Source organism: Rhyacophila brunnea, unplaced genomic scaffold (genome assembly GCF_057557595.1).
Source record: "Rhyacophila brunnea isolate RB1 unplaced genomic scaffold, BYU_Rbru_1.0 scaffold_3, whole genome shotgun sequence".
Classification (NCBI taxonomy): Eukaryota; Metazoa; Arthropoda; class Insecta; order Trichoptera; family Rhyacophilidae; genus Rhyacophila; species Rhyacophila brunnea.
Genome location: NW_028232965.1, coordinates 44,375,589 through 44,389,097, shown reverse-complemented (window position 1 = coordinate 44,389,097; position 13,509 = coordinate 44,375,589). Strand labels below are relative to the sequence as shown.

Below are 13,509 nucleotides of genomic sequence, written 5' to 3'. Positions count from 1 at the left end.
TTTGGAAATATAACATAATATTAAAAATAATACTTTTTTACTAGTAGCTATAGTTATTATAATATTAATTGGTATAGTTACAAATATTAAAATGATAATAACTTAATAATTAAATATGTAAACTAAATTTTCATATTACATTAATTAATACAAAACACAACATAATACCATACGGATAAATATTTTAACTTTTAGAATTTATTTATATTATTTTAGTTACTTATAAATTTTGTTTTTTTTTTGTAAATTTTGTAAATTACCCAAAATAACAAGAAATTGAACAATTGACTTCCATAAAGAAAAGTGAAAATAATGAAGGGTACTTTATTTATATACATAATATACATTTGGCACCAAAACTTTTAATATCATATTGTAATTTAAATACTTAAATAAATGCCACAATACAAAACTTGGTTCATAGGGTTGAAAACTATTATCTACAAGATTTGGAAAATATACGTAAGGTATACATATACAAATTGGAGAAGTATGGACAAGATGGTCAGATTTTGATTTATTAGTCAAATTTAATTTTAATAATAATTTATTATATAAAATATTAGTTTTTTTAAACGGATTTCTTTATTTATTTTAAATAACAAAACCTAGTAATTGCGGAATGGTAAATAATATTTTTTTTCTTATATTGACTACACCGTAGTTATGTTAACATCCGTCTTTATAAGTACTTATTATATTAAAAATATATATATATATTTCTTTATTATTTTTGATCACGTCACATATTGTTATATTATAGAAGAAACATCCAGATTTATATATTTTTTGTTTGATAATCAATATTGGTGGAATAAATAGATATTTTCTACACACTTTTGGTTGAAAAGACATTAGTCGCCTTTAATATAAATTAGTATTTCCGATAGTTTTAAATGATTATGTCTACATGGTCTAGTTAAAGTTTATGAAATTTTAAAAGTTTTGTTGATTCTAAGGAGTTTTTTTAGAAAAAACTTTTTTTGATATGCCGAATTTTAATCTAAATTCGTTAAAAAATTAACACTAAACTTCATAATAATAATATAAGCAAGCATTAAATGCCATAAGTTACGTTAACGATAACTTAACATATTACAGTTGTAAGAAACATGCCGAAACGAGGGAATTTAGAGTAAACTTAGTTAAGTAGTTAAATTAAATTCTTTGTTCACACAGATTAGAGGAATTGTCATTAAACGACGAATCGCTTTCTTCTTCTTGCGTCAACGAGTCATCACAATTGCTAGACGTGCTCATTTTACTACTGTCAGAGTCCAACACTTTCTTATCACATTGGTCACGATCACTTAATAAATTAGAATTGACTTCAAATATCTTGGCAGCGGAACAGTTATCATTCGTTTCACCATTGGCTGCATACTGTAGCATTATATTATTACGACTGCGTGAAAAATTATCACCCTGCGAGTGACGCAAAGCTCTTACTTTATCATCCATAAAATTATTCCCATCGCAGTCATTTCTCATATCTCTCACAGAAACATCTGTGGCATTTTCTTCAGAAATGTACGACAACTTAGAATCACTTCGGCCTCTATTGCAATCCCCTTCCATAAACCCTTCGGCATTTTTTTGTTCTTCACCATTTTCCATAGTATGCGCACTGCTTCCAATTTGTATTGCTGTTACAACACATGTGTCCGGATTTTCCGTACAAATTTCATTACTCATATTAAAATAGCTCGCCGGGTCTTCTGTAAAGTTCGACGGTATTGAGTTTTCGTCGTAAATGTCGGTAGAGCGTCTGCGTTCGATGTCGAATAATTCCCGTGATACGTCAGCGGCCAATTGATTGAAATTTTCCATTTTCACTTGGATGCTATCCTCAAAGACAAGGGTTCTGGGCTCGGAACGGGTTTCTCGGGGTGTTGAATGGGCGGTGAACCCCGGAAGAAGCTTGGGTTGGAGGGGTAGCATGAGGTCCATCGACCCTGTAGTGGCCGGCCTCGGCTGCAGGGGAGGGAAGTTAAGGACCGGCGGTTGCAACGACGCCAATGAAATTGCCTGAGGGGGTGAGCTTACAATTTCATCTGAAAAAATTCAGGGGCACAATTAGAAAACACATAACTCTAAACATATATACTACGGTAGTGAGGAGTAAATACAGGACATGCATGTGCGACATTTCATAACATACATAAAACAACAGTATTCCTAGTGATTAATTACATTGAATATTGATGAAATCCAGGCACCATGTCAAAAATTAACATTTCTTTTCGTCGGGAATAAAAAAAATTTAATATAAGAATCATTATAATCAATCAGTATGTTTACATATTATTCTATAATGAGACTATAGTCAAATAAATGGAAATAACTATATTTTACAAAGATGTGGTTTTAAAAGTCTTTTTCCAGATTAAATCTTTATATATTTTCCTATAAAAATCGCACAATCAAATTCCATTCAAAAGTAGGTACCATTTTTGTATGGAAGAAAGATACACGACAATAATTCTGCGAGTTTCTATGAAAATTAGAGGTTCTTTGTAGTCGTGCATTTTCATACAAGAAGATTTTTTCAATATCTTTGATATTTCCGAATAAATTTTGTCTCACTTTCAATACAAGCTAACGCAATTCTTATTGTTTGATAATATACTGTATTCACATATTACTTTTTGTAAGCATTTGAATTAAAAGAATTAAATATTAATTAAAGTTTCTTCTATTATAGATTTAAAGAATATAGTAATATATATATATATAACAACTGAAATAAAATATAGAATAATAGATGAAAATAAAATTATGTTTCTTACAAAAAAAAGGTTTAATAATTTTCAACAAAATTGTTCAAATATGTTTAATATTTTACGCGTGAAAATTTTATTTTAACAAAACTTAAATATAAATAATTAATCAAAAAATGTATAGAAAATTATAAATAAAGAGGTTTGTGAACAATTATTCAGTTGGAAATATGATCATAGGAAAATTTACAAATTTTACATAACTATGGTGAGAAGTCCTTTAAATTTTAAGTAAAACATGAAAGAGTAGCTAGTGAAAACTTTATATTTAATTTTGCCGGGAAAAGTTTTGCTTCAAGTCGATTTCATTTCCAACAAAAGAGCTTCAAGTTACAACTCAGGCTGTGCGATTGTTTTAGTTTATCAACTTGGTTTTCTTTTATGGTTTATTGATACAGTGTCGAACACTTTTACGCGATGAATAATAATCTCTTTTGAATAAATAAAAAAAAATGCCACATTAATTGCCATATATATTGAAATAGTGAATCAAATAATATACAAACTGATAATAATTTAATAATTTTAAAGAATAATAATTAATCAAATAATTTTCGTTATAAAAAATTCATTTTTTTTTTAAATAAATTAATATCAGTTTGGGATATTTTTATTCAGTTAAAACGATGTGTAAATTTAATACATAATTTTGAAAAATCTCACAAAATTACACATTAGAAAAAAAAACTCAAACCTAGTAATATTCTCACATTTCTCACTATCCGGGTGAGTATTCTAATATTTTGAGCTATCGATCTGTATATGATTCATAAAATTTATTATAAACAGTTACATTGTCTGAGACGCTTCAAAATCCTCCGAATGAAAAACGATATTTTTACATTAACATTATTAATAAATCTGTATTTTCTTTAATGAAACAAAGTTAATATGACTAAAACATTAATGTTATTTTGACATTGAAAATATCCGATCTTTCAAAACCGATATTATTAACATATCAATATACGAATCTAATACTATGTTGTTGTTTATTTTATAAATTAAATGAATTGATGAATCTAAGTAATTACATAATAAAAGTAATTGTTATACTATGGAAGTAAGTACATATATTGATTGCTTTAAAATTTTATCCTTAAAACGCAATACACTATAACATGTTATCAATATTATATTCCAATGATTTAAAAATACTTATTTTGTACACAGTCAAGTAATTGATATAATATTTTTTATTCTGGAATTTTATCATTATGTGATATGTTTTTTTTTTAAGTTTTAACCTCAATATACCCTAAAGGCTTTTAATCCTTACTTGTTGGTCCTCTGGCTTGAAGTGGGTGGTGATAAGTATACCCAATGTCTTCAGGTCCACTAGTGACGGAGTTGCGGACCAACGCTACGGAAGGTCCTTGTAAAGCCATCCCGATGACGTTCATTCCGTTCACATTTCCTGTAAAAGAAGATAATAATAAATATTTATATTTTTATAATTATATTATTATGGTGAATAGATCTGGGGAAATGTAGAATAAAAGGATAGCTGGAAGAAGATGAATCAATTAAAATAATTATCTGGTTAATATATTAGAGTACTATGTGACGTAAAATAGTGATGTAATTTATATTTATTTTTTCTCTTATCTAATAAATACAAACCTTAGACATTTTACAAGTTATATTTTCATTATTTTTTTTCAAAAAAAAAAAAAAAACTTAACTAAAGATAATGAAATGAAATCAGTTTATTTTATAAACTAAGGTAACATTTTGAATAAAGAAGTCATAAATCACATAATCGAACATGAATATAATATGTTTCATTATAAATGCCAAATGCGAATGCTGTTTAACAAAGACAATGATTTGAATAAATAAATATTGGAGTATGTGATAAAGTAAGATTAGATAGGTTTGTATATTGTTTTAATATATATATATATGTAAATAGCTATATATTTTATCATATAAGCAGATTTAAAAAAAATATTTAATGTAATTAATGGCGAGCAATATGTATGTGATAGGCTTCATAGACGTACGATATGTCGTTAAAATTGTTTCTACGTAGGGTGCCATAATTCAGCAATTTTAATAACAGTTATAACGCTGAAGTAATCAGCGGATAGTAATAAATCAAAAGTCTAACATTAATGATAGGATACAACGCGTATGGTTAAGAAGTGCGGAACATACGGGACAGGAGGCATAAGATAAATCCAAACAACCCCTGATAATAAGAAGTATTCTACGTTTAAACATACGAATGCCTTCATGAAGCAGGTTACTAAATCAACCTTTTTTCACTGAGACTGAAGAAATGTTTCATATTGTGTATTATTGCTTTTTTATGTTATATATATTCAACACATCTTCGTATTTTTTAATAAAAAAATATTATTACACATACTTAGAAATACATAATACGCATTACATTGCACTTGGGCCATTGTGTCAACTATGATAGTCCATATTGACAACTTTACAAGGAAAATTAGATTTTTTTGCCTAATAATACAAATCTGACATCTCCTAGGACACTTAAAGTAAGTACATTCCTAAGATATTTATTTATTTTGTTCTGTGTTTTTGTTGTTTTATAATATTTTTTTTTGTTTTCAGTTTTTAATACTTAAAACGGATTTTTTAATGTTTACCTACAAACATGTTTGATTTTTACCACGTTTTTCTTAGCTCGTATTCTTGTTTGTCCGGTGGTTGTTTATTCAGTACAAATCTTGCAATCGATTTTTAACTAATTTCCTGACTAGCTAGACATTTGAAACTTTTAGAATATATCAGAACACAATGCTAATGCATTATTTTAATACTATTAGCCATCTTTAAGTATGATTGAATTCATTTTCAGTTAATTCTGTTTTTTATGAAAAGTTATTTTGGAAGAAATCCGTAATCCAATCCACTATTATTGGTTGGTCGATGTAAAGTTTAAAGGTTGGTAAAGGGGTGGTCCTAGCAACTCAATTATTAATATATACGTGCGTTACTATAGAAATCAATATGACATTTCACTCTTATATATTTGTTTGTTTGTTTGTTGCAAAATAGCAAAAAAATGATTTGTTGACAATTGACTTTTTTGTTATAAATTATTAATACATAGAATTGTCAAGTTTATATGATTCAACAGAAAATTTAAAAACGTGGTCGGTATATTAAAAGTTTTATCTTGTAATTATTATCCTTTGTTATTTATTAAGTACATTATGGATAATTGCTATTTATCTTGTAAATTATTATTGTAGAGCATGAAAAATAAAATTTTATCATGGCAATAATTCAGTTGTACCAATTTTGTACTGCACATAGTTTAGTTTTTGTATAGATATAGATTTATTTAAAAAAATATATATTACAATATAAAAATGTAAACGTTAAATCAGTATTTGAATATTTGTTAAATAGATACGTTTCGCTAACTCCATGATTCCTCTTTTTACCATTTTTATATCAAATGGTGTCGATTTAACATGTAATAAAGTTATACTTTTGTTCAATTTCTAAATTTATTTACAATAACGGAAAGATACAGTTAGTATAGTTTCGACATATAGATCTTTAGTTAAAGTTCACACAAGGTGAGGTTAAAATTTTGAACAAATACTAATGAAATGTAAACAAATATAGTCCATGTCGTTGTTTAAATAGCATGATACAAAAGTAATAATGATATTGCATTCCCTGAATGTTTGTCGCGGTTTCATATCATTGTTTGTGGCACGCACCACGGTTGGAGGGTAAATGAAACAAAAGATATATACGCTTTGTAGAGGAAAATAATATTCGTTTGTCGGTTTATTCATTTATAATCATCATGTATAAATGGTTTTTAAACTGTGAAATAAAATAAATAGACTATCTGATAATCAATCGTTTATATCAAATTTAAGTGCATTGTTTAATTAAGTTAAATCAGCATCAGTATTAAGGGCTTACTGTAATACAATATATATAAAAAAATAATAGAATTGTATAAACTGTCTCCGTGGTAATATTAGTAGGTATGTAATATATATTTGAAGTTTTTTTGTAAAAATAATATGTAATATATTCCAAATTACTAATATATCTTTAGACAAAAACTGAAAGAATAAAATATAAATACTTATTGAAAACTTTCCAACGTGAAAGCTATATGAAATTTTGATTTTATACAACTGTAATCGTTATCTTATAAAATATACAATCGCTGTATAAAGTATATATTCAACAAAAAAATACTTCTTTATAGCATACACTGTTCTATGTTTTGTATCATTTAAACCACAGATATTTTAATAAAAAGGTTGATTGGCATAACGATTGCTTAATCCGCAAACCAGCTAACTGCACTTTTGACAAAAAATGAGATTTTGATGGCATTTTGTTATAAAGCACACACAAACTTTTAAACTCCTGAATCTATAAATAAATGCGTTATCATTCTTCAAACAAAACAGCCAACTGCAGGTGCCAAGTTTGCAATATCGTAAATGGAACAACTCCGCTCTTTATATAAATGTTATGTATATATAACAGAGAAGCTAAAATAGTGTTTTAATTCAAAGTGCAACTTATTTGTAAAAAAAAATCCATGTGTATTTTTGTAATTGTTACATTTCGCTCAATAGTTAAATAATTATGTTTTTTCTCCTTCCTGAACAAATGGACTTAGCCGGTTTGCAGATTAAGCAGTCGATTTGTCAAAAATATAAATCATGTTAACAATAATTAGTAACATAAAAGATTCACAACATTTTTCATTGATAGCTAACTGAAATAGTTGTAAAATTACGGATAGTTTTACTTTTAATTCTATACAACCAAAATATTAATCTCATAAAATGTATAGATACCACATGACATTACGTTACATCATCGTCAATATTTAATAAGAGATATTTCAAGTATGTATGAGTATCCGTCAATAATATTGTATCAACAAAAGTTTCACTAGTGCTCAAGTTGCGCGTACACTTTTGAAAGTTATCAAATGTAATCTTAAGCTATATGCATAAAGCTCCTGAAGTTTATGTAGTAATCTTCAATAGGTTAACAGCGAACGAAATATATTATTATTCATGGGCCGTGGAACTTCATTTCGTGTTCGGTACAACAATCAGTTTCCACGAAAAGGTAAACGTTGTGTATGAAGTAATTTTCTATTCAAAATGGCGTTACATTTTGAGAGTCAATGTTGTAACATACAATATTCTGACGCATGCGCATCGCGTCAATCAATATGAGTATGATTGTTTAGCGGCCGCCTGTTTCTCTAACTTATGATCATGATCGTAGCAACAAAGTTAGTTTGCTTCAATGCTGTACGATACAAAGGTTAAAGGGGTGTCGATTAGTGTTGGGCATGCTGAGTGTTAAATTTGTACTGTTGAGCTATTACAGGTTGAGGATTTAGTCGAGACTAGAAGCGTAGAAAACACTATTATTAATATTTTTTTTATTAGTTAATCAAAAAAAATACGAAGATATTAAGTAATGTACAGATTACAATTATTAGGATATTTAATATGATTATAAAACAAATATGGAAAAGAACTGAATAGTTCAAAATTCTTAGTTGGAAAGATTCCTGGATTGACGAGGACAGGTTCTTGTTTCTGAATATGTAATTTCTGAAAGCACACAAAAATCAGATGCTCCCGCACTATCTATGATGTAAATAGAAGAATGTTTTTTCGTTATCTCGAAAAGTACATCGACGATATATTTTTTTTACATTTTTATCTGTAAACGGTCCACATTAAATAGTTTAGCGATAATTTTAGATTATTAAGACCAATAAAAGTGGCGTATGGGATAAACCAGGTGAAAAATATGTTTTTTAACTGAATTACCCACACGCTCCAGTCACTGTACCACCTCGTGTGGCTCTCCAGTTATAAAATACTTAAAATTTTTGTTGAGTGGTCGCATTGCTGGTAAAATTGACGCGCAGTATATCGACACACCACTCTCTATGGGATTTGCAGTTAATAGAGATTTTTTACGAGAATACGAGTTTTCTACTCTAGAAAGTTGATAGTAGTAGAAGAGAAAGCGGATGCATATCACCAAAATTATTATTGACTTATTGATTCAGATAAATTATAAGACTTATTGACTCATAAAATATAAGACTTATTGACTCAGATAAATTGAACGCAACGAAGAAGATTGGATTTATTTATTTTAACATAAAACATATTATTATTACTAATAAAAGCGTAAATATCTTGAAATTATTGTTATAATATAATATTGGCGAGTGAAAACCAAACATACAGAATACCGTATGGGGGTAGTATCCTGAGGAACTACTACTAGTGAATACATAGTTATTGGAAACGAACAGCACAGCTGGAGGAATAAGTATTATCGTATCCGGAAATTTGTAGGTAAACAGTTCACCGCAGGACACTTATTCGTGCGCCGCAGTACGTGAAACATGAGTTTGTGTAACATTTAATCAAATGGCGAGTTTTTCGTTGAACATTTTACCGTGGAGTATTATATTTTGTACGTATTATCAATTCGCTCCATTTTGGAAAGTGAATAACAAGCTGTCACTTTTATTTTTAGTATAGTTTTTCGTCTGGATTCGGGATGTGGAGGTGAACAAATAACACACCGGAATTGTTTTGGAAACGGCAAGGTATATTTAAGTTAATATTATATAATAGTTACATTTTTAATAATTTATTTTACGAAGGACGGAATGTACGCGTTTGCGATTTGGCTGTTGGCAGCGTTCTGCCCGCCATATTGTGTTTTGCTTTCAACGAAAGCATTGTCGAAAAACGGCGACGTTGCAATATTTTCAACGGTCATAATCTACGGCATTGCCGGCTCGGCTCTATTATAATTATTTATTTTCGTAATCAGCGCTTTACTATTTGTTGGATTTGATACCGACTCGGGCCTCTCCAAATACACAGAGACATCCCCAAATGGGGACCATACGGGGGTGTAACAGTATGCTACAACATGTGGCGAATTTTATGAGATGTTTTTACTAGGTTAGGTTAGGTTAGGGTTAATCTAATTGGAACATTACTATTTGTAAACTATCGCCGCATTGTGTAAGATACGTACAAATGTATTACACGGTGAAATGTTCAACGAAGAAATCATCATTTGATAAAATGTTATACGAACTCTTGTTTCACGTACTGCGGCGCACGAATAAGTGTCCCACGATGAACTGCATACGTAGAACTTACATGTAACCAAGTATTATAGAGAAGGAAGATTAAATAGGACGGGACGACATTTGCGTTGCAGTACCAGTAAGAGGACGAAAACAGCGACTTAACACGTCCTTCCTTTGTAATATTCAACATCGTGCATAACATAGTAAATCGCAAAAAAATATTTTAAGGCACTGAAGAATTTCAAAATAGAACAATAAGAATATTAAGAATATATCAATGGATTACAGAATATTTAAATAGAACAAATTATTTCTGTAATCATATTAATTTAAATGATATTTATTTTACATTATTTCGTGATAAATGCGTACGAAAAGGTGATACAAAACGTCTATCTATTTTGTTTAAACTTTTTTCAGGTGGCAGTCCACCCAATTCCAATTTGAACTAGAAATTTAAAATTAAAAAAATTAAAAAAACATCAATTCAACAACAATTTGGAATTTATAGTCGTATAAGACCGAAAAATGTATATTAAAATGATAATTTCGCACCCGGGGAATAATAGTGGCACGTGCGGATAGAAATTATATCTTGGAACATTTCTGCATACTTAACTCAAAAATGACAAATTTGGACTTGTGTCACTATTATTCTATGGGTGCGATTTATATACAATTCAGTGTAAGCACAGATTTTTTTATTTATTAGAAGTTATCACTCATTTTTGATAAATTCACGTAGACATACGAATGTAAGAATGAAAACCGCATTGTGCATTCAATAATGTACATCTTTTGTTATGGTTATGAAAACGGTCAACATATTACGGGCAGTTAATTATTTTAAAGAGGGTTAGATAATTTATAGTCGGTATTCATAGAGAACTCAACCACCCTTTATTAAGTAATTCAAATATTTTTGACCATAATTTCACTATAAATATTTAATTTTTGTAAATACCAACAAAATATTATCATTACAAGATATCACACAAATGTGCAGTTTCTTACATAGTATTAGTAACCTATTGTATTTAAATTTTCATATTATCCTGTTTATTTAGAATATTTGATTGACGATATTTTAGTTTTTCGTTCAAATTAATATAAACAATTATTCCTGCATGAACAATTTAGAAAGGCTCATAACTGATTATTTTTTTCATTTCCATAAAGGTAATAAATACAGCATTGGGCATGCATAATAATTATTATCCTATCATTCCTATCTGGTATTATATATTAATTTTGTTAATATATCGGTCAATAGAAATAGATAAACTTTTTGATATATATATTTTCAGCTATTTGGTTCCTTATTTACTATAATATTAGTATTCATGTTGTTTTGCTTTGTGATTTAATTTAAAATTAAATATTTGTAATTAACTATTTCTTTTATTCAAACGAATAATTCACAAGATTTAAGAATATATCATTCTGATTATTGAACATTATATTATTTAGAAGAACACTAACTGAGAGAGTATATCACAACCAATAGAAAAAACTTTCTTTGAAAAAAGTAAGCCAACCGGTCGGGAATCGAACCCGGCATCTCTAACGGGTAAACGCCCCAAACTAGTCGCATTCAGCCATTATGCTACGGAAGACATACTAATGACGACAAATATTTAAGCTATTGGCTATTAAATACCTACCACTCAGCGCTCTTCGAAATCATGTTACTTCGGCAATCGATTTTTGTTTATTAAATCAAAGTAGGTAGTTATTTTACTATTACAACGATTACTAACCGACGTCTAGGAATTTCTCCAATATTTTTTAAGCAACTTCTTGTACTTGCTAATAATTTTTAATTAACTATTTCTTTTATTCAAACGAATAATTCACAAGATTTAAGAATATATCATTCTGATTATTGAACATTATATTATTTAGAAGAACACTAACTGAGAGAGTATATCACAACCAATAGAAAAAACTTTCTTTGAAAAAAGTAAGTAAATATTTGTCGTCATTAGTATGTCTTCCGTAGCATAATGGCTGAATGCGACTAGTTTGGGGCGTTTACCCGTTAGAGATGCCGGGTTCGATTCCCGACCGGTTGGCTTACTTTTTTCAAAGAAAGTTTTTTCTATTGGTTGTGATATACTCTCTCAGTTAGTGTTCTTCTAAATAATATAATGTTAAATATTTGTATTATCATTTTCCTGAAAAATCACGACATCTATGATTTTCAAAGCGAAATTGTTACAGTTTCCATCCTTACCGACTCTCCCTGCGGTGGGCGAATCTTTCATCAGGGCGGGGTGGTTGTGTTTTATGGCGTTCATCCTGCGGTTGGAAACTCCACAGTCTCTGTTGTTGCGTCTCGGCTGTTCCACTGGGAGAACCCGGCGTCGCTTTTTAGGCAGCTTCGAGCGAGCCTGGATAGATGGCAAACATATATGGAAATTAATAATTTATACAAAGAAAATTCATACGTAATTATGTAAATAACATATCCATTGAATAATAAAGAGGGTCATGTTATTTGATCATGCTTTTACATCATAGTATGTGACAAACACACATGAGCATTGATACTTTGTTTAAAGAAAATTGATGCGTAATAATGTAAATAAAATATCCATTGAATAATAAAGAGGGTCATGATAGTACATCATAATATTATATTATATTTAGTTGTTTTATACATGTTTTAATATATATTTGTGATCGATATTTAAAAAAAAATGAAATACAAAAAAAAACATTAAAATAATGCGCACTGTAAAATTTGAATTGATATAAGAGTTTTAAATTGTCCATTTAATAAGCTATTAGAATACGACTATATATGGATGTGTGCTAAAATAGTGCATTGAGAAAATATATAGTCTCTTTCTTTTCTAAGAAATTATGTCACGAAATAGTAGAAGGTTGTGACAAGTATTTATAGCCCAAATTCTTTACTTTGATACTCTCATAATATATAGGTATAGATTATATTTTGATACCTAATTCATAATACAAAGAATATTATAATATATTAATATTTAAAAAGTTTAATTTATTTGGTTTAAAATCAGTTTTAAGCAAAAAGCATAACAATATGTACCTATAAAGAGTTTAAATTACATTTTTAATGGATTATTCAGTAGCATATTAGTAAGATTGACAGAAACGTTAGTTGGGCCAATTATGGTCGCTCTTATCCCACTATTTCTTTTTTACCTCTAATCCATATTATTGTCGCAAGTCCAGGCACTCAACTCAATTACGAAGTCATCAGTCGACCCCTTCCATACAGTCCACAAAAGCGTAGCCAACGTAATAGAGGTAGGTATAAAATATTTTGATGAATGCTGTTATCATACTACCGACCAACGTTAAGTTACGCCTGAAAATTATAAATGAATATACCGATGCACTTAAAAAGTTTAAGAACTATCTGAATAAAAATTAGTGTGAAATTCTCATAGGATAACTAATTTTCTGTATGTTGGGTCGTGGAAAAGCAGTTTCTGTGAAATTTTCTTTATAATAATATTCGTTTTGTTATTATTGTGGAACATATTATAACATACACGAATTGTATGACTGCTTGAGTATTCTAAATAATGATGAGCAGCCACATACTAAGTATTGTAATTGACGTAATCAAGC

General features: G+C 28.8%; 1 protein-coding gene across 2 annotated transcripts in view; it reads right to left on the bottom strand.

Moving 5' to 3' along the window:
• Window positions 1-913: 913 nt before the first annotated feature.
• The window catches only part of LOC147068399 (uncharacterized), a 394,033-nt gene continuing 381,437 nt past the window's right edge, over window positions 914-13,509 (bottom strand). For both annotated transcript variants that reach the window (XM_085952496.1, XM_085952497.1), the window contains 3 exons: window positions 12,131-12,287; window positions 4,060-4,197; window positions 914-2,054 (listed from right to left, as the gene is read on the bottom strand). In XM_085952496.1, coding sequence (XP_085808622.1) covers window positions 1,159-2,054; window positions 4,060-4,197; window positions 12,131-12,287 — 1,191 coding nt within the window. In that variant the 3' untranslated portion in view covers window positions 914-1,158. The remainder of the gene's footprint in view (window positions 2,055-4,059; window positions 4,198-12,130; window positions 12,288-13,509) is intronic.